This window comes from Pseudophryne corroboree, chromosome 1 (assembly GCF_028390025.1).
Source record: "Pseudophryne corroboree isolate aPseCor3 chromosome 1, aPseCor3.hap2, whole genome shotgun sequence".
Lineage (NCBI taxonomy): Eukaryota > Metazoa > Chordata > Amphibia > Anura > Myobatrachidae > Pseudophryne > Pseudophryne corroboree.
In genome coordinates this window covers 138,350,190-138,376,103 of record NC_086444.1, presented here as the reverse complement: position 1 = coordinate 138,376,103, position 25,914 = coordinate 138,350,190, and the positions used below count along the sequence as shown (strand labels likewise).

The window sequence follows — 25,914 nt, the reverse complement described above, 5'->3', positions numbered from 1 at the left end:
CCTTGGCTTCAGCTAGGCGTGTGTCAGAATTAGCGGCTTTGTTACATAAAAGCCCCTATCTGGTTTTCCATATGGACAGGGCGGAATTGCGGACCCGTCCGCAATTTCTGCCAAAAGTGGTGTCATCTTTTCATATGAACCAACCTATTGTGGTGCCTGTGGCTACTAGTGACTTGGAGGATTCCGAGTTACTAGATGTGGTCAGGGCTTTGAAGGTTTATGTAGCCAGAACGGCTAGAGTCAGGAAAACTGAGTCACTGGGTGCTCCTGCTTCAAAGCAAACTATTGCTCGCTGGATCTGTAACACGATTCAGCAGGCTCATTCTGCCGCTGCCAAAATCAGTAAAAGCCCATTCCACCAGGAAGGTGGGCTCTTCTTGGGCGGCTGCCCGAGGTGTCTCGGCATTACAGCTTTGCCGAGCAGCTACTTGGTCGGGTTCAAACACTTTTGCAAAGTTCTACAAGTTTGATACCCTGGCTGAGGAGGACCTTGTGTTTGCTCATTCGGTGCTGCAGAGTCATCCGCACTCTCCCGCCCGTTTGGGAGCTTTGGTATAATCCCCATGGTCCTTACGGAGTCCCCAGCATCCACTAGGACGTTAGAGAAAATAAGATTTTACTTACCGGTAAATCTATTTCTCGTAGTCCGTAGTGGATGCTGGGCGCCCGTCCCAAGTGCGGACTTCTGCAATGCTTGTATATAGTTATTGCTTACATAAGGGTTATGTTATAGTTGCATGAGGGTTGATCTGATGCTCTATTGTTGTTCATACTGTTAACTGGGTAAGTTTATCACGAGTTATACGGTGTGATTGGTGTGGCTGGTATGAGTCTTGCCCTGGATTCCAAAATCCTTTCCTTGTACTGTCAGCTCTTCCGGGCACAGTTTCTTTAACTGAGGTCTGGAGGAGGGACATAGAGGGAGGAGCCAGAGCACACCAGTATCCAAAGTCTTTCTTAAAGTGCCCTGTCTCCTGCGGAGCCCGTCTATTCCCCATGGTCCTTACGGAGTCCCCAGCATCCACTACGGACTACGAGAAATAGATTTACCGGTAAGTAAAATCTTATTATTATCATTAACAAACACTAAGGGATCAAGTAAAACCATATCACATAACAGAACAGGCAGCACTATCATTCCAAGCACAAGTACTCTGTACAAAGCATTACCCCAAGTACCATGCTTATACATTAGTGACCTGGCGTGTGTGTACCATTGTTTTATAGGGTGGTGGATGATCACTACACACCTCGTTACCACATTCGTCGTCTCACGTTCCTGAGTGTCCTATACTTTTCCTGGGGTTTTTTCTTTACCTAGAAATCCCCATATTTATCCCTGCTTGTTACGATTCTCTCCTTTTCACTCGCAGACGTTGTTGCTGCTGCCCTACCATATTTGTCAGGCCTTAAATATTCAGGTTGTATCTGCCTTTCCGCTTGTGTGGATGCCTCTACGCTTGTGATACTGAATGTATTACAAGATACACACAGTGCTACACAAAGAAATGAGAAGAGCAATGCGTGGGGGAAGTCGGTGTCTTTTTAGTAATGTGTTTTTGTGGGTTTTGGGCAAAATTGTTATTGAAAATAGGTTCCACTATTTTTTATTTTGATATGTACATTTTTTATGTAAACTTATTGTTTTGGTCTTTTTAGGGCCCCACTGAAGAACCGTCAGTGCAATTGGTGCCGATGAATGATATACTAGAGGTAAATAGGAATTAGATAATAAATGATCAACTTGAGATTTCCTTTCTTATGTTGTGGTTCTTCTCTGCACTGCTGGTAAAATAAGGTTTATAGTAGTCAGTGTATTTAATTTACACTACATTGTTAACCATTGTAGATTGTTTATCGTATTCGTGTCTAAGGGAAACGTAAGCTTCATTGCTCAGGTTAATTTTCACATTTTGCAATTCGAATTATTTATTTCTCTGACGTCCTAGTGGATGCTGGGAACTCCGTAAGGACCATGGGGAATAGACTGGCTCCGCAGGAGACTGGGCACTCTACAGAAAAGATTAGGTACTATCTGGTGTGCACTGGCTCCTCCCTCTATGCCCCTCCTCCAGACCTCAGTTAGAATCTGTGCCCAGCCAGAGCAGGGTCCTCCTAGTGGGCTCTCCTGAGCTTACTAGTAAAGAAAGTATTTATTAGGTTTTTTATTTTCAGAGAGCTTCTGCTGGCAACAGACTTACTGCTACGTGGGACTAAGGGGAGAGAAGCGAACCTACCTGCTTGCAGCTAGCTTGTGCTTCTTAGGCTACTGGACACCATTAGCTCCAGAGGGTTCGAACACAGGCACCTGTCCTCGATCGTCCGGAGCCGCGCCGCCGTCCCCCTTGCAGAGCCAGAAGAACAGAAGCTTGAAGACGACAAACTCGGCGGCTGAAGACTCCTGTCTCCCTGGGCAGCAATTGAAGTACCTTTGTCATAAAAACATACATATATACAGTCTAGCACTGTATATATGTAAAAAACCCTGCCATTTTTTTACATGGAAAGCGGGACAGAAGCCCGCCACTGAGGGGGCGGGGCCTTCTTCCTCAGCACACCAGCGCCATTTTCCCTTCACAGCTCCGCTGGAAGCAGCTCCCCAGGCTCTCCCCTGCAGTATCCAGGTACAAGACGGGTTAAAAAGAGGGGGGGGGGGCACATAAATTTAGGCGCAAAACAATACAAAAAAAGCAGCTATTGGGTAAATCACTTATTATAAGTGAAAATCCCTGTGTTATGTAGCGCTGTGGTGTGTGCTGGCATACTCTCTCTGTCTCCCCAAAGGACTTTGTGGGGTCCTGTCCTCAGTCTGAGCATTCCCTGTGTGTGTGCGGTGTGTCGGTACGGCTGTGTCAACATGTTTGATGAGGAGGGTTACGTGGAGGCGGAGCAAGGGCAGATAAGTGTGGTGTCGGGGCCGACACCTGATTGGATGGATATGTGGAAGGTCTTAAATGACAATGTAAACTTACATAAAAGGTTTGATGACGCTGCAGCCTTGGGACAGCCCAACCCGCACCTGCCCAGGCGACTCAGAAACCGTCAGGGGCTCATAAACGCCCTCTATCTCAGATGGTTGACACAGATACCGACACGGAGTCCGACTCCAGTGTCGACAATGATGAGGCACATTTACAGTCTAAAATGACCAAGGCCATCCGATACATGATTATTGCAATGAAAGATGTATTACACATTTCTGAGAGTAACCCTGTTAATACCAAGAGGGGTTATATGTTTGGGGAGAAAAAGCAGCCAGTGACTTTTCCCCCATCTGATGAATTAAATGAATTGTGTGAAGAAGCGTGGAGTTCCCCTGATAAGATTTAGTGATTTCTAAGAGGTTACTGATGGCGTACCCTTTCCCGCCAACGGACAGGTTACGTTGGGAAACATCCCCTAGGGTGGACAAGGCACTGACACGCTTATCTAAAAAGGTGGCCCTGCCGTCTCAGGATACGGCCGCCCTAAAGGAGCCTGCGGATAGAAGGCAGGAAGCTATCCTGAAGTCAGTGTATACACACTCTGGTACTCTACTGAGACCTGCTATTGCTTCAGCCTGGATGTGTAGTGCTGTAGCAGCGTGGACAGATACTCTGTTAGACGACATAGATTCCCTCGACAGAGATACTGTTTTGCTAACCCTGGGCCATATCAAAGACGTCGTCTTACATATGCGGGATGCTCAGAGGGACATTTGCCTGCTGGGCTCTAGAATTAATGCTATGTCCATTTCTGCCAGGAGGGTCTTATGGACTCGGCAATGGACAGGAGATGCTGATTCTAAAAAACACATGGAGGTTTTGCCTTATAAGGGTGAGGAATTGTTTGGGGACGGTCTGTCGGACCTCGTGTCTACAGCGACAGCTGGAAAGTCGACTTTCTTGCCTCAGGTTTCCTCACAGCCTAAGAAAGCACTGTATTATCAAATGCAGTCCTTTCGTTCCCAAAAAGGCAAGAGGGTCAGGGGCGCATCCTTTCTTGCCAGAGGCAGGGGTAGAGGTAAGAAGCTGCACCATGCAGCCAGTTCCCAGGAACAAAAGTCCTCCCCTGCTTCCACTAAGTCCACCGCATGACGTTGGGGCTCCACAGGCGGAGCCAGGTGCGGTGGGGGCGCGTCTCCGAAACTTCAGCAACCAGTGGGTTCGCTCACAGGTGGATCTCTGGGCTATACAAATTGTATCTCAGGGATACAAGCTGGAATTCGAAGCGACTCCCCCCCGCCGTTACCTCAAATCAGCCTTGCCAGCTTCCCCCATGGAAAGGGAGGTAGTACTGGCGGCAATTCACAAGCTGTACCTCCAGCAAGTGATTGTCAGGGTCCCCCTCCATCAACAGGGAAGGGGTTACTATTCCACAATGTTTGTGGTACCGAAACCGGACGGTTCAGTGAGACCCATTCTGAATTTAAAATCCTTGAACACTTATATAAAGAAATTCAAGTTCAAAATGGAATCGCTCAGAGCGGTTATTGCAAGCCTGGAAGAGGGGGATTTTATGGTGTCGCTGGACATCAAGGATGCTTACTTGCATGTCCCCATTTACCCACCTCACCAGGAGTACCTCAGATTTGTGGTACAGGACTGTCATTACCAATTCCAGACGTTGCCGTTTGGCCTGTCCACGGCACCGAGAATATTTACCAAGGTAATGGCCGAAATGATGATACTCCTTCGGCAGAAGGGAGTTATTATTATCCCGTACTTGGACAATCTCCTCATAAAGGCGAGGTCCAGGGAGCAGTTGTTGATCAGCGTAGCACTCTCTCAGGAAGTGTTGCAACAGCACGGCTGGATTCTGAATGTTCCAAAGTCGCAGCTGATTCCTACGACGCGTCTGCTTTTCCTGGGCATGATTCTGGACACAGAACAGAAGAAGGTGTTTCTCCCGGTGGAGAAGGCCCAGGAATTAGCATCTCTGGTCAGGGACCTCCTGAAACCAAAACAGGTATCGGTGCATCACTGCACACGAGTCCTGGGAAAGATGATGGCTTCATACGAAGCCATTCCCTTCGGCAGGTTCCATGCAAGGATCTTTCAGTGGGATCTGTTGGACAAGTGGTCCGGATCGCATCTTCTGATGCGTCGGCTGATCACCCTGTCCCCAAGGGCCAGGGTGTCTCTTCTGTGGTGGCTGCAGAGTGCTCACCTTCTCGAGGGCCGCAGGTTCGGCATACAGGACTGGGTCCTGGTGACCACGGATGCAAGCCTCCGAGGATGGGGGGCAGTCACTCAGGGAAAAAACTTCCAAGGGCTGTGGTCAAGTCTGGAGACTTCTCTCCACATAAATATACTGGAACTAAGGGCCATTTACAACGCCCTGAGTCAAGCAGAGCCCCTGCTTCGAAACCGACCAGTGCTGATTCAGTCAGACAACATCACGGCGGTCGCCCATGTAAACCGCCAGGGCGGCACAAGAAGCAGGATGGCAATGGCGGAAGCCACAAAGATTCTTCGATGGGCGGAGAATCACGTGCAAGCACTGTCAGCAGTGTTCATTCCGGGAGTGGACAACTGGGAAGCAGACTTCCTCAGCAGACACGACCTCCACCCGGGAGAGTGGGGACTTCATCAAGAAGTCTTCCAAGTGATTGCAAACCGATGGGAACTGCCACAGGTGGACATGATGGCGTCCCGCCTCAACAAAAAGCTAAAAAGATATTGCGCCAGGTCAAGGGACCCTCAGGCGGTAGCTGTGGACGCCCTAGTGACACCGTGGGTGTACCAGTCGGTATATGTGTTTCCTCCTCTTCCTCTCATACCAAAAGTACTGAGAATAGTAAGAAAGAGAGGAATAAGAACAATACTCATTGTTCCGGACTGGCCAAGAAGGACTTGGTACCCGGAACTACAAGAAATGCGCACAGAGGACCCATGGCTTCTGCCTCTCAGACAGGACCTGCTGCAACAAGGGCCCTGTCTGTTCCAAGACTTACCGCGGCTGCGTTTGACGGCATGGCGGTTGAACGCCGGATCCTAGCGGAAAAAGGCATTCCGGATGAAGTTATTCCTACGCTGATAAAGGCTAGGAAAGACGTGACAGCAAAACATTATCACCGTATATGGCGGAAGTATGTTGCTTGGTGTGAGGCCAGGAAGGCCCCTACAGAGGAATTCCAACTGGGTCGTTTCCTGCACTTCCTACAGTCAGGGGTGACTATGGGCCTAAAATTGGGGTCCATAAAGGTCCAGATTTTGGCCCTATCCATTTTCTTTCAAAAAGAACTGGCTTCACTGCCTGAGGTTCAAACATTTGTTAAGGGAGTGCTGCATATTCAGCCCCCTTTTGTGCCACCAGTGGCGCCCTGGGATCTTAACGTTGTGTTGGATTTCCTGAAATCCCACTGGTTTGAGCCACTTAAGACCGTGGAACTAAAGTATCTCACGTGGAAAGTGGTCATGCTGTTGGCCTTAGCATCGGCTAGGCGTGTGTCGGAATTGGCGGCTTTGTCGTGTAAAAGCCCATATCTGATCTTCCATATGGACAGGGCAGAATTGAGGACTCGTCCCCTATTTCTCCCAAAGGTGGTGTCATCGTTTCATTTGAACCAACCTATTGTGGTGCCTGCGGCTACTCGGGACTTGGAGGACTCCAAGTTGCTGGACGTAGTCAGGGCTTTGAAAATATATGTTTCCAGAACGGCTGGAGTCAGGAAGACTGATTCGCTGTTTATCTTGCATGCACCCAACAAGCTGGGTGCTCCTGCTTCAAAGCAAACTATTGCTCGCTAGATCTGTAGCACGATTCAGCAGGCTCATTCTGCGGCTGGATTGCCGCATCCAAAATCGGTGAAGGCCCTTGGGCGGCTGCCCGAGGGGTCTCGGCTTTACAACTTTGCCGAGCGGCTACTTGGTCGGGTTCAAACACATTTGCAAAGTTCTATAAGTTTGATACCCTGGCTGAGGAGGACCTTGTGTTTGCTCATTCGGTGCTGCAGAGTCATCCGCACTCTCCCGCCCGTTTGGAAGCTTTGGTATAATCCCCATGATCCTTACGGAGTTCCCAACATCCACTAGAACGTCAGAGAAAATAAGAATTTACTCACCGGTAATTTTATTTCTCGTAGTCCGTAGTGGATGCTGGGCGCCCGTCCCAAGTGCGGATTTTCTGCAATAAGTGTATATAGTTATTGCTTAACTAAGGGTTATTGTTATGAGCCATCCGTTGAGTGAGGCTCAGTTGTTGTTTATACTGTTAACTGGGTAAGGTTATCACAAGTTGACAAGTGTGATTGGTGTGGCTGGTATGAGTCTTACCCTGGATTCAAAATTTCCTTTCCTTGTAATGTCAGCTCTTCCGGGCACAGTTTCCCTAACTGAGGTCTGGAGGAGGGGCATAGAGGGAGGAGCCAGTGCACACCAGATAGTACCTAATCTTTTCTTTAGAGTGCCCAGTCTCCTGCGGAGCCAGTCTATTCCCCATGGTCCTTACGGAGTTCCCAGCATCCACTACGGACTACGAGAAATAGAATTACCAGTGAGTAAATTCTTATTTTTTTATTAATATTTTGCATATAAATGTTATTCTTTAATGTATTTTTATTGTTTTTGCAAGTGTAAGTAGGGATTTAGCTGGGAACGTATTAGGATGTAAGATTATATAATTTTATTTTGTATTTATCTCGTATAAGAAAAAACATATTTTCCTTAGCTAGTAACTATGGGGGTCATTCCGACCCGATCGTACGCTGCAGTTGTTTGCAGCGATCGGGTCGGAACTGCGCATGCGTCGGCTTCGGCCGTCGTTACCTAGTTATCGCTTCTGCCTGATTGACAGGCAGAGGCGGTCGCTGGGCGGGAGGGGGTGGCACGACGGCGTTTGGCCGCCGTTTTCGGGGCGCGGTCCGTCCAACGCAGGCTTGGCCGGACCCGGGGCAGCGACGAGTAACTCCCAGCCAGCCGCAGGAGCTGCGCTGGCCAAGAGTTACTCTTCACGTACAAAAGCTTTGCCGCTATGCGATGCTTTTGTACTTGGGGGGGGGGGGGGGGGGACCTCGCTTGCTGGAGCCGGGTGGACACTGCCGTGAGCGGCGGCTGTGATGCAGGGACAGGGAGAGGCAGAGTGACGGGGGGAGGGGAGAGAGCTGCTGTAGCGGTGCTCTCCCCCGTCTTCCCTCCCGCATCTCAATTCGACTTTTTTAAAAGTCGAATTGAGATGTCATTGAATAGCCCAGGGCCAATATTTACTAAGAATTCGAGTTTGTCCGATTTGTGTTTTTTTTTCTAAGTCCCAATCCGGGAATTCACTAAGCACCAATCTCGGCAGTGTTTGGACTATTCGTAATCGTTTGATTTGCAAAGTTCCGAAATACGAATGAATAGACCATCGGTCAAACACGGCTGTTATTTCATAGAATACGGGCATTCACTATTCATTCGTATTTGGGTGTTAGTTTCTGAGTGCTCAAGTGCGGGTCTGTTTTTTTTCGATTCGTTAAAAAAAGCAGCAAAAAAATAGACCTGCTTTTTCCAGTCGAGTTTGGATAACCATGCACAGATCAGTGAGATCTGTGCATGGTTATCTATGGGAAAGGGTCTGTTTAGTGTAAAAACTGGAAAAAAAATTGCGTGGGGTCCCCCCTCCTAAGCATAACCAGCCTCGGACTCTTTGAGCTGGTCCTGGTTGAAAAAATATGGGGGGGGAAATTACAGGGGTTCCCCCATATTTCATCAACCAGCACCGAGCTCTGCGCCTGGTCCTGGTTCCAAAAATACGGGGGACAAAAAGCGTAGGGGTCCCCCGTATTTTTTAAACCAGCACCGGGCTCCACTAGCAAGGTACATAATGCCACAGCCGGGGGACACTTTTATACTGGTCCCTGCGGCCCTGGCATTACATACCCAACTAGTCACCCCTGGCCGGGGTACCCTGGAGGAGTGGGAACCCCTTAAATCAAGGGGTCCCCCCCTCCAGCCACCCAAGGGCCAGGGGTGAAGCCCGAGGTTGTCTCCCCCCCCCCCCCCCCCCCCATCCAAGGGCGGCGGATGGGGGGCTGATAGCCTTTTGAAAAAATGTGAATATTATTTTTAGTAGCAGTACTACAAGTCCCAGCAAGCCTCCCTCGCAAGCTGGTACTTGGAGAACCACAAGTACCAGCATGCGGTGGAAAACCGGTCCCGCTGGTACCTGTAGTACTACTACTAAAAAAATACCCCCAAAAAAACAGGACACACACACCGTGAAAGTATAAGTTTATTACATACATGCACACCTCCATACATACATACATACATACATACATACATACATACATACTTACCTATGTTCCCACGAGGCTCGGTCCTCTTCTCCATGTAGAATCCTTGGGGTACCTGTGAAAAAAATTATACTCACATAATCCAGTGTAGAATCAGACCTTTGTATAATCCACGTACTTGGCAATATAATAAAACGGAAACCCGACCACGCACTGAAAGGGATCCCATGTTTACACATGGGACCCCTTTCCCCGACTGCCAGGACCCCCCCTGACTCCTGTCAAAGAGGGTCCCTTCAGCCAATCAGGGAGCGCCACGTTGTGGCACTCTCCTGATTGGCTGTGTGCTCCTGTAGTGTCTGTGAGGCAGCACACGGCAGAGATACAATGTAGCGCCTATGCGCTCCATTGTAGCCAATGGTGGGAACTTTGCGGTCAGCGGTTGACCGAAAGTAATAATCATCATAATCATAGTCATCATTCATATACAAACTATTGTCTAATGAGTTGAGCGCTGGTCTCACCTGATAGGCCATGATATTCTGCGCTTTGGATTCCCAGCTGTCCCTATTTTCTGCTCTGCTACAGATTTGGCCAGAGCAGTCTCTATTCATATATAAGGACCCTTATTCCACAACAGTGTAAAGCAATGGAACATCTCCACTTGTTCACTTCTCTCCCAAAATAACTCATGCCGGATGTGCCTGACATAAGCCACAGGTCAAAGGACAGGACAAGCCTGCTTGGTTTTATGTCTCCTGTTCTACATTAACCTAAAAAGGCATTGTACGGCAATAGGACGGCTTGCTCTCTAAATATTGTAGGCACAACGTGTAAGTGTTATAAGAACACGATTAAATAAACCGGGATGCTTCTTCCAAACTGGGTGTGACTGTCCCATAAAGACATCTACTCCAAGGCATTGCGCTAATGAATGCATAACGTGGAAACATTTGGTTCCTTTAATGGCTTAGCAAGCTTTGGGTCACTGTGACATTGGCTAAGATAAGAGCAGGAGATATCTATTTATATCAGTACACCGGAGCATTGTTATAGTGAATTGTCTGATCTAAGAACATCTCAAAACACATGTCACATTATCCTCCAGGGGAATGCAATCTTCTGGTTCTGTGGGGGAGATGTAGCAAGCCTCGGAGAGAGAGAAAATGGAGAAGTTGCCCAAATCACCAATCGGTTTCTAGCTCTGATTCATCCAGCACAGTCTTTGAAATGACAATTAAAAGTGATTGGTTGCTTTGGCACCTTCACCACTTTCTCTCGCTTGATACATCCCGCTTTGTATTTGTTTATCGCTTTCAGCATTTAGCTTTTAAACTCAGTCATTTACCCAGTGAAAAGGGAGCAAATAGGGTAGAGTGGGGTAAGATGAGCCAGTTTTTACTTATGTTGTCCCCTAGTCAAAAACAAAGGAGACAGACGTAAACCGAAAACATCTACCTTTAATTCAGGATGTCATCTGTGAAAATATGACTTCTGGAGGGAAAAAAAAAGTGGTCTTTGCAACTCAATTTACCACAGGGTATGGGTAAGTTGAGCCGCTTCAATGGGTATATTTAGCCATCTGGTGGTAAATTGACCAATCGACTTTTCAAGTTAAATATGAGCATAATAAAAAATACATATTCAGTAATGCCTTTTCTCTAACGTCCTAGTGGATGCTGGGGACTCCGTAAGGACCATGGGGAATAGACGGGCTCCGCAGGAGACTGGGCACTCTAAGAAAGATATAGTACTACTGGTGTGCACTGGCTCCTCCCTCTATGCCCCTCCTCCAGACCTCAGTTAGAATCTGTGCCCGGCCAGAGCTGGGTGCTTTTAGTGGGCTCTCCTGAGCTTGCTAATAAGAAAGTATTTTAGTTAGGTTTTTTATTTTCAGAGAGCTTCTGCTGGCAACAGACTCTCTGCTACGAGGGACTGAGGGGAGAGAAGCAAACCTACTAACTGCGGCTAGGTTGCGCTTCTTAGGCTACTGGACACCATTAGCTCCAGAGGGTTCGAACACAGGATCTTAACCTTGGTCGTCCGTTCCCGGAGCCGCGCCGCCGTCCCCCTCGCAGAGCCAGAAGAGAGAAGCCGGCAGAAGCAAGAAGACATCGAAATCGGCGGCAGAAGACTCCTGTCTTCACATGAGGTAGTGCACAGCACTGCAGCTGTGCGCCATTGCTCCCGCATTACACCTACACACTCCGGTCACTGTAGGGTGCAGGGCGCAGGGGGGGGCGCCCTGGGCAGCAATTTAGTACCTCTTGGCAAAAGCAGCATATATACAGTTGGACACTGTTATATGCATGAGCCCCCGCCATTAATTTTACACAAAATCGCTGGAGAAGCCCGCCGCTGAGGGGGCGGGGCCTTCTTCCTCAGCACTCACCAGCGCCATTTTCTCTCCACAGATCCGCTGAGAGGAAGCTCCCCAGGCTCTCCCCTGCACGATAGAGAGGGTGAAAAAGAGAGGGAGGGCACATAAATTTGGCGTAAAAACAATATATACAGCAGCTACTGGGTTAACACTAAGTTACTGTGTGATTCCTGGGTCATATAGCGCTGGGGTGTGTGCTGGCATACTCTCTCTCTGTCTCTCCAAAGGGCCTTGTGGGGGAACTGTCTTCAAATAGGTCATCCCCTGTGTGTGTGGTGTGTCGGTACGTGTGTGTCGACATGTCTGAGGTAAAAGGCTCCCCTAAGGAGGAGATGGAGCAAATATGTGTGTGAGAGGGTGTCTCCGTCGACAACGCCGACACCTGTTTGGATATGTGTAAGAGCTGAGGTGAATTTATTGCACAAAAGATTAGAGAACAGACAGGAAATCTACCCTTGTCTGTCCCTATGTCACAGAGACCTTCAGAGTCTCACAATGTTCACTATCCAAAATAATAAACACTGATATCGACACGGAGTTTGACTCCAGTGTCGACTACGATAATGCAAAGTTACAGCCAAGATGGCTGAAAGGTATTCAATATATGATTATTGTAATAAAAGATGATTTGCATATCACTGATGACTCATTTGTCCCTGACACAAGGGTACACATGTTAAGGGGAAGATAGCTGAGGTAAATTTCCCTTCTCTTATGAGGAAAAAGAGCGGGAATCTCCAGACAAGAGACTGCAGCTTCCCACAAAAAATTCTCAAGCAGTATCCTTTCCCCACTAGGGCTAGGATGTGATGGGAATCTTCCCCTAGGGTGTCCCGTTTGCACAGAAGGTAGTACTAGCTATTCTCAGGGATCCTGCAGATAGCGTGCACATTCTAGTATACTACTCAGACCGGCGATTGTGTCGGCATGGGTTTATAGCGCTGTGGCAGCGTGGACAGGTACCTTATCAGCAGAGATTGAGAACCTAGTAAGCATTTAGATATATATATGTATATATAGATATATATATATATATATTAAAAATGCTGTCTTAAGTGATAGGTATATATATATATATATATATATATATATATATATATATATATATATATATACATACCTAACATGCCCAAAGAGACATGAGTATACTGGGTCCTAGAGTCAAAGCTATGTCGATTTCTGCTTGACGTGTCCTGTAGAATATGCAATGGACAGATGATGCTGACTTAAGAGGCATGTGGAAGGCTGAGGATTGTGTGGAGAAGGGTTCTCGGACCTGGTCTCCACAGCTATAGGGGTATATGCAATTCACGGCGAATCGCGGCAATTTTTCGCCGTTTTTTTAATTCGACTTAATTCGACAGGTGAATTCCGGAAGGTGGCTGCCGGAATTCACCATATTCAATGAAAAACGGATTCGCCAGAACCGCGGGCGAAAATCGGCCGATTTGGCGGATTTTGCCGCGATTTTAAAAAACGGGAAAAACCCGGGGAAAAAATGGCGTGGGGTCCCCCCCTCCAAAGCATAACCAGCCTCGGGCTCTTCGAGCTGGTCCTGGTTCTAAAAATGCGGGGAAAAATTGGGCAGGGATCCCCCGTATTTTTAAAACCAGCACCGGGCTCTGCGCCTGGTGCTGGTGCCAAAAATACGGGGGACAAAAAGAGTAGGGGTCCCCCGTATTTTTAACACCAGCATCGGGCTCCACTAGCTGGACAGATAATGCCACAGCCGGGGGTCACTTTTATGCCGTGCCCTGCGGCCGTGGCATTAAATATCCAACTAGTCACCCCTGGCCGGGGTACCCTGGGGGAGTGGGGACCCCTACAATCAAGGGGTCCACCCCCCCCAGCCACCCAAGGGCCAGGGGTGAAGCCCGAGGCTGTCCCCCCCCCATCCAATGGGCTGCGGATGGGGGGGCTGATAGCCTTTTGTGATAATGAAAAGAATATTGTTTTTTCCAGCAGTACTACAAGTCCCAGCAAGCCTCCCCCGCAAGCTGGTACTTGGAGAACCACAAGTACCAGCATGCGGGAGAAAAACGGGCCCGCTGGTACCTGTAGTACTACTGGAAAAAAAATACCCAAATAAAAACAGTACACAGACACCTTGATAGTAAAACTTTATTACACACTACCGACACACACACACTTACCTATGTTGACACGCCGACTGCCACGGTCTCCGACGATCCGAGGGTACCTGTGAAAAAATTATACTCACCTTCCAGCGTCCAGAGGTACATCCACGTCCAGAGATACATCCAGGTACTTGTTAAAAAAACAAACCGAACACCCGCTCCATACCGGACGGAAAGGGGTCCCATGCTTTCACATCAGACCCCTTTCTCCCGAATGCCGGGACATCACGTGACTCCTGTCACTGAAGTCCCTTCAGCCAATCAGGAAGCGCTACTTCCGTGGCGCTCACCTGATTGGCTGTGCGCTGTCTGAGCTGTGACAGCGCATCGCAAAGCCGCTCCATTAGTTTCAATGGTGGGAACTTAGCGGCTAGCGGTGGGGTTACCCGCGGTCAGCCGCTGACCGGCGGGTGACCTCACCGCTAGCCGCTAAGTTCCCAATATAATGGACGGGGCTGTGCGATGCGCTGTCTGAGTTCAGACAGCGCACAGCCAATCAGGTGAGCGCCACGAAGTTGCGCTTCCTGATTGGCTTTAGAGACCTTTCTGTGACAGCTGTCACTGACAGGTCTCATTCGTGGAAAGGGGTCTCATGTGTCAGCATGGGACCCCTTTCAGTCCGGTGGTCGGGTATTTGCGATTTGTTATTTTGCCAAGTACGTGGATTTATCTCTGGACCATGGCTGAGGTGAGTATATTGATCTTTTATTTTCAGGTATCCGTGGATTCTACATGGAGAAGAGGACCGATGTCGGCGTGTGAACATAGGTAAGTATGTGTGTGTCGACGTATGAAATAAAGTTTTACTGTCACGGTGTGTGTGTCCTGTTTTTATTTGGGTATTTTTTTCCCAGTAGTACTACAGGTACCAGCGGGCCCGTTTTTCTCCCGCATGCTGGTACTTGTGGTTCTCCAAGTACCAGCTTGCGGGGGAGGCTTGCTGGGACTTGTAGTACTGCTGGAAAAAACAATATTCTTTTCATTATCACAAAAGGCTATCAGCCCCCCCATCCGCAGCCCATTGGATGGGGGGGGACAGCCTCGGGCTTCACCCTTGGGTGGCTGGGGGGGGGACCCCTTGATTGAAGGGGTCCCCACTCCCCCAGGGTACCCCGGCCAGGGGTGACTAGTTGGATATTTAATGCCACGGCCGCAGGGCACGGCATAAAAGTGACCCCCGGCTGTGGCATTATCTGTCCAGCTAGTGGAGCCCGATGCTGGTGTTAAAAATACGGGGGACCCCTGCTCGTTTTGTCCCCCGTATTTTTAGCACCAGCACCAGGCGCAGAGCCCGGTGCTGGTTTTAAAAATACGGGGGATCCCCTGTCAATTTTTTCCCCGCATTTTTAGAACCAGGACCAGCTCGAAGAGCCCGAGGCTGGTTATGCTTTGGAGGGGGGACCCCACGCCATTTTTTTAAAGGATTTTACCGTTCCAGCAATAAATAAATAAAAATATTTAAAAAAATATATAAGTAATATTTGTGCCTCCAAAAAAAAAAAAAAAAGTACCTAATCCCTTCTAATATAAATAGATATGCTATTCCTAAAAAAAAAAAAACCAAAAAAAACATGTTTAAATTTTTTTTTATTGTTTTCACCCTCCAAAGTGTGGCGGATTGAAAATGACGAATTTGCTGTCTAAAAGCACTGCTGTCGAATTTCCAAACTTGAATTGAATATGCTTTGGTCGAATTGCAGCACTTGTATCATTGCAGAAAAGTCGAATTTGCAAAAATTCGAATTTCAAAAAGTCGAATTTTGAAAGTCCGTTTTTTGGTCGGAAAGCACTGAATTGCATAGGCGAATTTTTTTTGGGGGCGAAAATGACCCGAAATTCGACAATTTCGGGAATTCGACCGCAATTGCATATACCCCATAGTTGGTCATTCTGATATTTTGCCTTATATTCCTGCACAGCCTAGGAAAGCACGACATTATCAAATGCAGCCTTTCGAATAAAGAAATAAAGAGGTGCGTCCTTTCTTGCCAGAGGCGGGGGCAGATTAAAGAAGCTGCACAACACAGCTAGTGCCCAGGAACAGAAGTCCTCCCGGGCCTCTACAAAAATCCACCGCATGTCGCTGGGGCTCCACAGGCGGAGCTAGGCCCGGTGGGGGCACGCCTTCGTAAGTTCAGCCACAAGTGGGTTCACTCCCTGTTAGATCCCTTGGCAATAGATATTGTGTCTTAGGGATACAAGCTGGACTTTGAGAAGATGCCCCCTCACCGACGGCCCTGCCGGCTTCCCTCCACGAGAGGGAAACAGTGTTAACTGCAATTCATAAATTGTATCTTCAACAGGTGGTGGTCAAGGTTCCCTTCCTTCAACAAGGAGGGGGTTATTATTCGACCATGTTGTAGTCCCGAAACCAGACGGTTCGGTCGGACCCATATTGAATTTAAAATCCCTGAACATATACCTGAAGGTGACTCGGGACATAAAGGATGCATACCTTCATGTCCCCATTTATCCACCTCATCAGGCGTACCTCAGAATTGCGGTACGGGATGGTCATTACCAATTTCAGACGTTGCCGTTAGGTCTCTCCATGGCCTTGAGAATATTCACCAAGGTAATGGCGGAAATGATGGTGCTCCTGCGGAAGCAAGGTGTCACTATTATCACGTACTTGGACGATCTCCTCATAAAAGCGAGATTAAGAGAGCAGTTGCTGAACAGCGTATCACTTTCTCTGGAAGTGAAACGGCAACGCGGCTGGATTCTATATATTCCAAAGTCGCAGTTGGTTCTTACAGCTCATCTGCCTCTCCTAGGCATGATCCTAGACACAGACCAGAAAAAGGTTTATCTCCCGATAAAGAGAGCTCAGGAGCTCGTGACACTGGTCAGGAATCTATTAAAACTAAAACAGGTGTCAGTGCATCACTGCACTCGAGTCCTGGGAAGGAGGGTGGCATCATACGAGGCCATTCCCTTCGGCAGGTTCCATACGAGGACCTTTCCAATGGGACTTACTGGACAAGTGGTCCGGATCACATCTTCGGATGCATTGGTTAATCACCCTATCCCCCAGAGCAAGGGTGTCTCTCCTGTGGTGACTGCAGAGTGCTCACCTTCTCGAAGGTTGCAGATTCGGCATTCAGGACTGGGTCCTGGTGACCACGGATGCAAGCCTCCGAGAGTGGGGGGCAGGCACACAGGGAAGAAATTTCCAAGGGCTGTGGTCAAGGCAGGAGACTTGCCTTCACATCAATATCCTGGAACTAAGGGCCATATACAACGCCCTAAGTCAAGCGGAGACCCTGCTTCGCGACCAACCGGTTCTGATCCAGTCAGACAATATCACCGCAGTGGCTCATGTAAACCGCCAAGGCAGCACAAGGAGCAGTGTGGCGATGGTAGAAGCCACCAGAATTCTTCGCTGGGCGGAGAATCACGTAAGCAACTGTCAGCAGTGTTCATTCCGGGAGTGGACAACTGGGAAGCAGACTTCCTCAGCAGGCACGACCTCCACCCGGGAGAGTGGGGACTTCACCAAGAAGTCTTCACGCAGATTGCAAATCGACGGGAACTGCCACAGGTGGTCATGATGGCGTCCCGCCTCAACAAAAAGCTAAAAAGGTATTGCGCCAGGTCAAGGGACCCTCAGGCGATAGCTGTGGACGCACTAGTAACACCGTGGGTGTTCCAGTCGGTCTATGTGTTTCCTCCTCTTCCTCTCATACCAAAGGTGCTGTGCATTGTAAAAAAAAGAGGAGTGAGAACAATACTCATTGTTCTGGAATGGCCAAGAAGGACTTGGTACCCGGAACTGCAAGAAATGCTCACAGAGGACCCATGGCCTCTGCCTCTCAGACAGGACCTGTTGCAACATGGGCCCTGTCTGTTCCAAGACTAACCGCGGCTGCGTTTGACGGCATGGCGGTTGAACGCCGGATCCTAGCGGAAAAAGGCATTCCGGATGAAGTTATTCCTACGCTGATAAAGGCTAGGAAGGACGTGACAGCAAAGCATTATCACCGTATATGGCGAAAATGTTGCTTGGTGTGAGGCCAGGAAGGCCCCTACAGAAGAATTCCAGCTGGGTCGATTCCTGCACTTCCTACAGTCAGGAGTGACTATGGGCCTAAAATTAGGGTCCATAAAGGTCCAGATTTCGGCCCTATCCATTTTCTTTCAAAAAGAACTGGCTTCACTGCCTGAGGTTCAGACGTTTGTTAAGGGAGTGCTGCATATTCAGCCCCCTTTTGTGCCACCAGTGGCACCTTGGGATCTTTACGTGGTGTTGGGTTTCCTGAAATCCCACTGGTTTGAGCCACTTAAGACTGTGGAGCTAAAGTATCTCACGTGGAAAGTGGTCATGCTGTTGGCCTTAGCTTCGGCTAGGCGTGTGTCAGAATTGGCGGCTTTGTCATGTAAAAGCCCCTATCCGGTTTTCCATATGGACAGGGCAGAATTGCGGACTCGTCCGCAATATCTGCCAAAGGTGGTGTCATCTTTTCATTTGAACCAACCTATTGTGGTGCCTGCGGCTACTTGTGACTTGGAGGATTCCAAGTTGCTTGACGTAGTCCGGGCTTTAAAGATTTATGTAACCAGAACGGCTGAAGTCAGGAAGACTGACTCGCTGTTTATCCTGTATGCATCCAACAAGCTGGGTGCTCCTGCTTCAAAGCAAACTATTGCTCGCTGGATCTGTAACACGATTCAGCAGGCTCATTCTGCGGCTGGATTGCCGCTGCCAAAATCAGTGAAAGCCCATTCCACAAGGAAGGTGGGCTCTTCTTGGGCGGCTGCCCGAGGGGTCTCGGCATTACAGCTTTGCCGAGCTGCTACTTGGTCGGGTTCAAACACATTTGCAAAATTCTACAAGTTTGATACCCTGGCTGAGGAGGACCTTGTGTTTGCTCATTCGGTGCTGCAGAGTCATCCGCACTCTCCCGCCCGTTTGGGAGCTTTGGTTTAATCCCCATGGTCCTTACGGAGTCCCCAGCATCCACTAGGACGTTAGAGAAAATAAGATTTTACTCACCGGTAAATCTATTTCTCGTAGTCCGTAGTGGATGCTGGGCGCCCGTCCCAAGTGCGGACTTTCTGCAATACGTGTATATAGTTATTGCTTAATAAAGGGTTATGTTATGTTGGCATCCATTGGTTGATGCTCTGTTGTTTGTTCATACTGTTAACTGGGTAATTTTATCACAAGTTATGCGGTGTGATTGGTGTGGCTGGTATGAGTCTTACCCTGGATTCCAAAATCCTTTCCTTGTAATGTCAGCTCTTCCGGGCACAGTTTCCTTAACTGAGGTCTGGAGGAGGGGCATAGAGGGAGGAGCCAGTGCACACCAGTAGTACTAAATCTTTCTTAGAGTGCCCAGTGTCCTGCGGAGCCCGTCTATTTCCCATGGTCCTTACGGAGTCCCCAGCATCCACTACGGACTACGAGAAATAGATTTACCGGTGAGTAAAATCTTATTTTCCTTATTTAGATAGTCTTATTTATTTTCTGATAGGTAACTTTAAACAATATAAATCCAACCAAATAAAGTTTATCATTAAAAAATGAAAAAAAATTCATACATTAGGTGCGATCTGTTTTGGGGGATTGAAACGGCCGGATATCGCGGTGTTCAATCAAAGTCCGTTACGAGCGTCCAAAAATGGACCAGCGATTGCGCGATAACATATGGAATCGAAGATAAGTCCCCAATCCCATGTGTTATCGCTGCTCTGGCAGCCCGCCTATCACAGATTATGCTTCGGGTGCCTGAGGAGACAGATAAAGAGAGATAAAGTACCAATCAACCAGCTTCTGTCATTTTTTAAACACATCCTGTAACATGACAGTGAGGAGCTGATTGGCTGGTACTTTATCTCTCTTTATCAGTCTCCACTTTATCACTTTTTAAGGCTTAATACTTTTGGGCCATTGTACCTGACATGTAGAAAATTGACTTTGACATACAAAAAATATTTCTTGTGAATAAAAAAAACCATACCGCTTTTCCATGTGCTTCTCTCCATCCCAGCCACGTAGGAATGATGGGTGCTTCCTAAATTTATGGTCACATGACAGCAAAAGTGTACAGTTGCCTAGATACAGATGTGGGTCAATTTACCCCACTGACTCATCTTACCCCACTCTCCCCTACACTTGTAAACTCTTTCATCAATGACTGAGGGGATCATTCCGAGTTGATCTCTCGCTTGCAACTTTTTGCTGCGATCAGATAGTCGCCGCCTATGGGGGAGTGTATTTTCACTTTGCAAGTGTGCGAACGCTTGTGCAGCCAAGCAGTACAAAAACAGTTTGTGCAGTTTCTGAGTAGGTCTGAACTTACTCAGCCGATGCGATCACTTCAGCCTGTTCTTGACCAGAATTGACGTCAGACACCCGCCCTGCAAATGCTTGGACACGCCTGCGTTTTTCCGAACACTCCCAGAAGACACCCATAATCCTGTCAATCTTCTTGCGAATGGATTCTTCGTCAAATCCATCGCTCAGCAACGATCCGCTTTGTACCCATACACCGCGTCTGCGCATTGCGGTGCATATGCATGCTCAGTTTTGCGGAGTTTTGACCTGATCGCAGCGCTGCAAAAAGTTGCTAGCAAGTGATCAACTCGGAATGACCCCCCTGAGTCATTTGCTTGTCTAGAACTTTGGACTCTGCTACCGTTTAAACATAATTCTAAAGTAAAATTCTTGTTAGAATGAGGTTTATGAACAGACTCCAGTCTGTGCTGAGTTTGTATTTCCTTCCATTTCTGCAGGTTTCCGTGTGTGTGTGTGTGTGTGTGTGTGTGTGTGTGTGTGTGTGTGTGTGTGTGAAGGGGCAGAAGTCTGTAAATATAATTAGAGTAGGGACTGATGTGAATGATTCAGTAGTCTCTGTAATATCCCATAGCACAAGGGCTTGTTTAGAATTTTTTGTTTTGCTTGGGAAATCACAGTTCTTTTTTAGTATCTCATGAGAATTTGTTTCATTTACATTTTTGGTGTTTCTCTGGTGGTGGGAGGCAGGCACGGGCAATGTCTTTGTTTTTGTTTTTCTGTTGATTTCAAAAACTTTTTTATTTTATTTTTTAATTTGTCATTCTGATCTACAGTATGTATGTTTGGGTCTACAATAAGATTGACTCTAGACTGATGGGTCCTGAAATTTCTATACAAAGTTAATCTATGCTTGGTAGTATTTACCAACTGTAATAGATATGGCTTTTGAATGCAGTCTCCATTATATTTCTGTATGTAACCTTATCATACTTACCTTTATGACATTTGTTTGTTCTACTATGAACATAAATGTATGTATCACATTTATTGCTTCAATAAAAACAGTTTAAAAAAAAATGTTTTTGGTGTTTCTCAACTATTATATGAAGCTATACTTGGTACTAAAGCAGATTATTATTATATTTTTAATACACCCTTTATCTATAGATTGTTTAATTTGGCTTTACCGTTTAAGTTTATTCATCAACATTTTAGTGTATTTTACTGTACATTCTATTACAGAGCTGTTTCTATTGTTCTATTTATAATTTGACGGTTGCTGATTCTTTATTTTTCAGACTCTCATCAACAAACTAATGGAAACACCTCACGACCCCTATGTTGTAATTCAACCGGAGTACTGGCCTCCTTACATTGAAATGTTACTCCGGTTTGGAATTGCATTGCGGCACCCGGCTGATGCAAACAGAATACGTCTAGAAGCTTTTCACCAATGACCTTGCGTTGTGTGCGGCAATGTACAGACTAATTGATTTTAATAATGTCGCGCAAACTTGGTCACTCTTTAAATATTTTATCCCGCTCCGAAATGAGTCAGACAAACTGTGTGATGGAAATAACTGCAGCAACTGGTACAGTTTGCAGAAATACGGATATTTGACAGAGTAACATATTACCAAGTGCCTATGGATTACCATGACCTGATGCACCTTAGTATAACGCCATGATTTATCATCATCAGTACAGGACATTGATAGGAGCTTAATGTCCCTGACTGTTTACTAAGCTTGGATTGGACATTACCGATCACAAGGAAACTCTTCAGGTTACAGTGCATATGACTTACACCCAGTGGAGGCAGCCTCCTGTAGGCTGAGCCAGTTTTCAAGGGGATGTAGACTATGAATTCCCGAGGCACCAGTGACACTGAGACACAACTTATTAAAGTCCCTGAGTGTTGTGACTGGTTCCTGGTGAATTCCTAGATTGCATGGTCCTGAATACTGGCTTAGAGCACATACTGGCTGCCTGCACCGTGTATAGGTCATGGCTGCACCTTACATGGGTCGCTGGAAAAAAAACTCTTCTATGTCACACTTATAGGTCTCACAATATCATGAGCAAACTCATTTCCAGGAACCTTTTAGAAGACGCTTGTTTTATTTGCAAAATATAAATGAATTTTACATTATGTTGGCGATATAAAAATTATATGGCTGAATTATTACATTTTTTTAATTTGGAAATGGACTTTTGTACTCATCTGATTTTGGTATATGTCAAACTAGAAGCCCAAACATGTTTTTTCTGTGTAAGGTCCAGGAAGTGCCAAACAACTGCACTCGCCAGATATAAAGTCTGGAATCTCCTTTTTGTCTAGCACTAAATAATTCCAACTTGTGCATTTGGGGGGTTATGTAATAGGCCTCGAGAAGATAGGACCCGCGGGATTTCAGCGAATTCGTCGCTATATTTAAAGCTGCAGTCCGTTACAAGGCATAACTGAGGGACGCTGAAATTCCCCCCGGTTCCATAATCTTGGTACCTATTACATATCATTCCCTGATTGATCAATTGAATCTAGATACAGAAAAATAGGTCCCTCAAATGTTTTACGTTCTTACTCTATCAACACTCGGGTAAATTTACTAAAGCTTCTAGAACAGAGAATTGGTGATGTTGCCCATAGCAACCAATTAGATGCTGTTTATCACTTCTCTATTGCATTTTAGAAAATGATAGACAGCATCTGATTGGTTGCTATGGAAATATCACAAATTCTCTGTTAAGAAGCTTTAGTAAATTTACCGCTCAGTGTCCATAAAAACCTGTGCATACGCTGTAGTAGGAAAATGTATTCCTATCTGTAACAAGTGTCCCGTGATGGTACATCACAGGTGTGCATTGCACCAGGTTACTGTATATTGCCCTTTCCGATTACACTTGTTTAATATCTGTTATTAATCCTTCCTTAAAGAGGATCACAGTAACAAAGCAATGCATATCAATTCATTTTATGGGCTATATGTAATGGGGTCCAAGTTTGCCGGAGTTGCAGGATGTTGATAGAGAATGGCCGTTTTTTTTAAAGCGGCAATCATTTACAAGGAAAGACCAGGGCGGTTTTGCCTTGTAAATGATTATTGCTTTAAAAATATGTTCGACATCCCTCACCTCCAGCAAACTCGCTCCCTATTACATATACCCCAATAGCTTTCATTCTTGTTTTCATGTTCCCAATTTATAAAATTGTCATGTATTTACCAATCCACTATTTTTTATGTAGTACAGAATATGAATTGTAAATATACAAGGTGGGGCCACAGCAGATCAGGAGTAAGTAACTTTTTCTTTTTAATCTAGAAGATTTTTTTTTAAATATATATTTTAGAGGGTTTTTAATTTACTACATTCATTTCAAGTAGCTAATGCAATTTGTGTTGCTTCTACTTTGACCTTACAAGATATGCTATAGTAGATTACAGGAATTATACATGGCTCACCTTGCCACTAACATTGTGTGTGTTTACTCTGCTGTCCTTTATGATTTATTGCATTCTCACTTTCTAAACTGTACTGTTATCCTCTCGCTTATGTTGTAGGATTAATAATGCTTTGTCTTGTCAGATACAAGAGCCCTTTTACTTTGTCTTAACGTGTTTTGTTTTTACAGTTTTATCATGTAAATAAAAGTTTTAATTTTATTACTTGCCGTCATTAAAATACGTTATGGCTATTCTATTTTCTGTGCTAATCAATTTGACACAAATGGCTTCCCATACGATCAGGGCAGGAACCTCCTGGGGGGTTGGGCTCGGGATCTCAGCAGTCAGAATACAGAGACCAGCATCCCAATTTGCATAATCCCAGCACTTTTCTCAAAGTAACCCTACCCTTTACCCTCCCCTTAACCCTCTCTACCCGCTGCCTAACCCTAACCCACCCCATCATACTTATGTTCGGGATTCCAGTTGTCTGGATTCTGACAGGTGTCGGGATTCCGTGCCGGTCTTCTGACCGCCGACATCCCATTCGTCTGGATGCCCTCTTGAGTAATGTTCATTCTAGCACCCTGCCCCTGTCACAATCCGTGCAGTTCCTCTTTCCTATCTGAGATAGAGAGAGAGAAAAAGCTGTGTGTCCAGTCCCGCCTCCTCATTATCATTTTGGTTTGGGTTTAGATGCATTATTTCATCCAATCGCCATTGTGAGGGAGGTGATATTAATTGCAAGAAATTCAAATACATGGTGTGGCTGAATGGTTATACCGGGATACCCGGGTAATACAAGCAGCCAGGAGTTTTAGGTAGAACTCATGAATATTTAAACAGGATGTAGTTAGGAAGTCTATATAGATCTCAGTGACTATATAGATTTCAGAATATTGGGGTTGATAGACGTGTGATGCAGAGTGGTGTGTTATAGTAATTATGGGGCAGATGTATTAACCTGGAGAAGGCATAAGGAAGTGATAAACCAGTGATAAATGCAAGGTGAAAAATGCACCAATCAGCTGCTAACTGTTAATTTACATATTGGAGCTGATTGACTGGTGTGTTTATCACCTTGCACTTATCCCTGGTTTATCACTTCCTTATACCTTCTCCAGGTTAATACATCTGCCCCTATATGAGTTGAGAAGCACATTTGTCATTTTGCAATCCTCCTTGGGGACTGTGAGTTTTTTGTAGTTTGTGGGCTAGAATGACATTGAATTCTCTTTCCTTGCTCACTAGACCCTCTGCCACCCTTCACGTGAAGGTAGTCTCCTGCCTGTTACTAGCACCCCTCCTATCTGTCCTTAGGTACTTTTCATCAGTACAGGTCATTACATTGCTGTCTATTTCTTATAACGGGCACCATTATAAGTAAATTCTGGATAAATTAATATGTGTCAGTATTAGTGACGTCATGTACCCAACTGATGAGGTTCACAGCCATAAAGCTCTCTTGGCAATTTCGGCTACAGCCATACTGTACTTCTAGATGAAATCCGATGATGCTTCAAAAAGTAATTGAATTCCTTTTTGTAGTTCTTTAATGCAACTAAGTAAAGATTGGGGTATATTTACTAAGGTGTGAGGTTTTTTTTTAGAATTGAATATGTTGCCCATAGCAACCAATCAGATTCCACTTAATATTTATCTAGCTGCTTCTAGAAGATAATAGCTAGAATTTGATTGGGTAACAGCTATGGATAACATCTCCAGTTCTAAAAAATTCACACATTATTACATATACCCCATTGTCTATTTATCTCTTCTTTCTTATGATGGGTATCAGTGCATACTCTTTAGTTCCTTGAAGACTGAAATCAGAGCCACACAAGGCTAAAGTACTGTCCCCGAGGAAACATGACGTTGCTTAATTAATCTTTCCATTTTCCTAGCCATAGGAACAAAAATAAGCCCCCAGGGTAAGGAGTCGTTGCACTGTATACGTTTCAGAGGTGTCTCTTTATCCGGGTAGTATTCAGTATGCTGGCTGTTGGGATCCCGGCGCTCCTTATACCGGCACCGGAATCCCAGCATACCGACAACTATTCTCCCTCTTGGGAGTCCACGACCCCCCTGGAGGGAGAATAAATAGCGTAGCGCGCCACCATGCCCGCAGCATGGCGAGCGCAGCAAGCCCACAAGGGGCTCATTTGCGCTCGTCCAGCTGCCGGCATGCCGCCGGTCGGGATCCCAGGCGCCGGTATGCTGGGCGCCGGGATAACATACTACACCCCTTTATCCTGTCCGTACTCCACTAATTAAAGAATTAGCCCATTTGTTATGGCTAGCAAGGAGTTGGATAAGGAAGTGCACAATATTTTCCAATGCTAAACTGTCAGTTATCTATTTTGTGGACTTCACTATACAGTATCTGAAGAGATGCTGCTGTCCTCCTACATTAGATTTTAAATCCAGATATCACTAAATATATTCAAACTAGAGCTATTGTCACTAGTTCCAATAAACTAAATGACCTCATATTAGCTTAGACAATTGTTGTG

At 46.3% G+C, this 25,914-nt stretch overlaps 1 protein-coding gene across 1 annotated transcript in view; it reads left to right on the top strand.

Annotated features, from left to right (window-relative positions):
- The window catches only part of CENPK (centromere protein K), a 153,896-nt gene extending 130,276 nt beyond the window's left edge, over window positions 1-23,620 (top strand). The window contains exons 10-11 of the mRNA XM_063963172.1: window positions 1,660-1,713; window positions 21,254-23,620. Of these exons, the coding sequence (XP_063819242.1) occupies window positions 1,660-1,713; window positions 21,254-21,412 (213 nt within the window). The 3' untranslated portion in view covers window positions 21,413-23,620. The remainder of the gene's footprint in view (window positions 1-1,659; window positions 1,714-21,253) is intronic.
- Window positions 23,621-25,914: the final 2,294 nt, after the last annotated feature.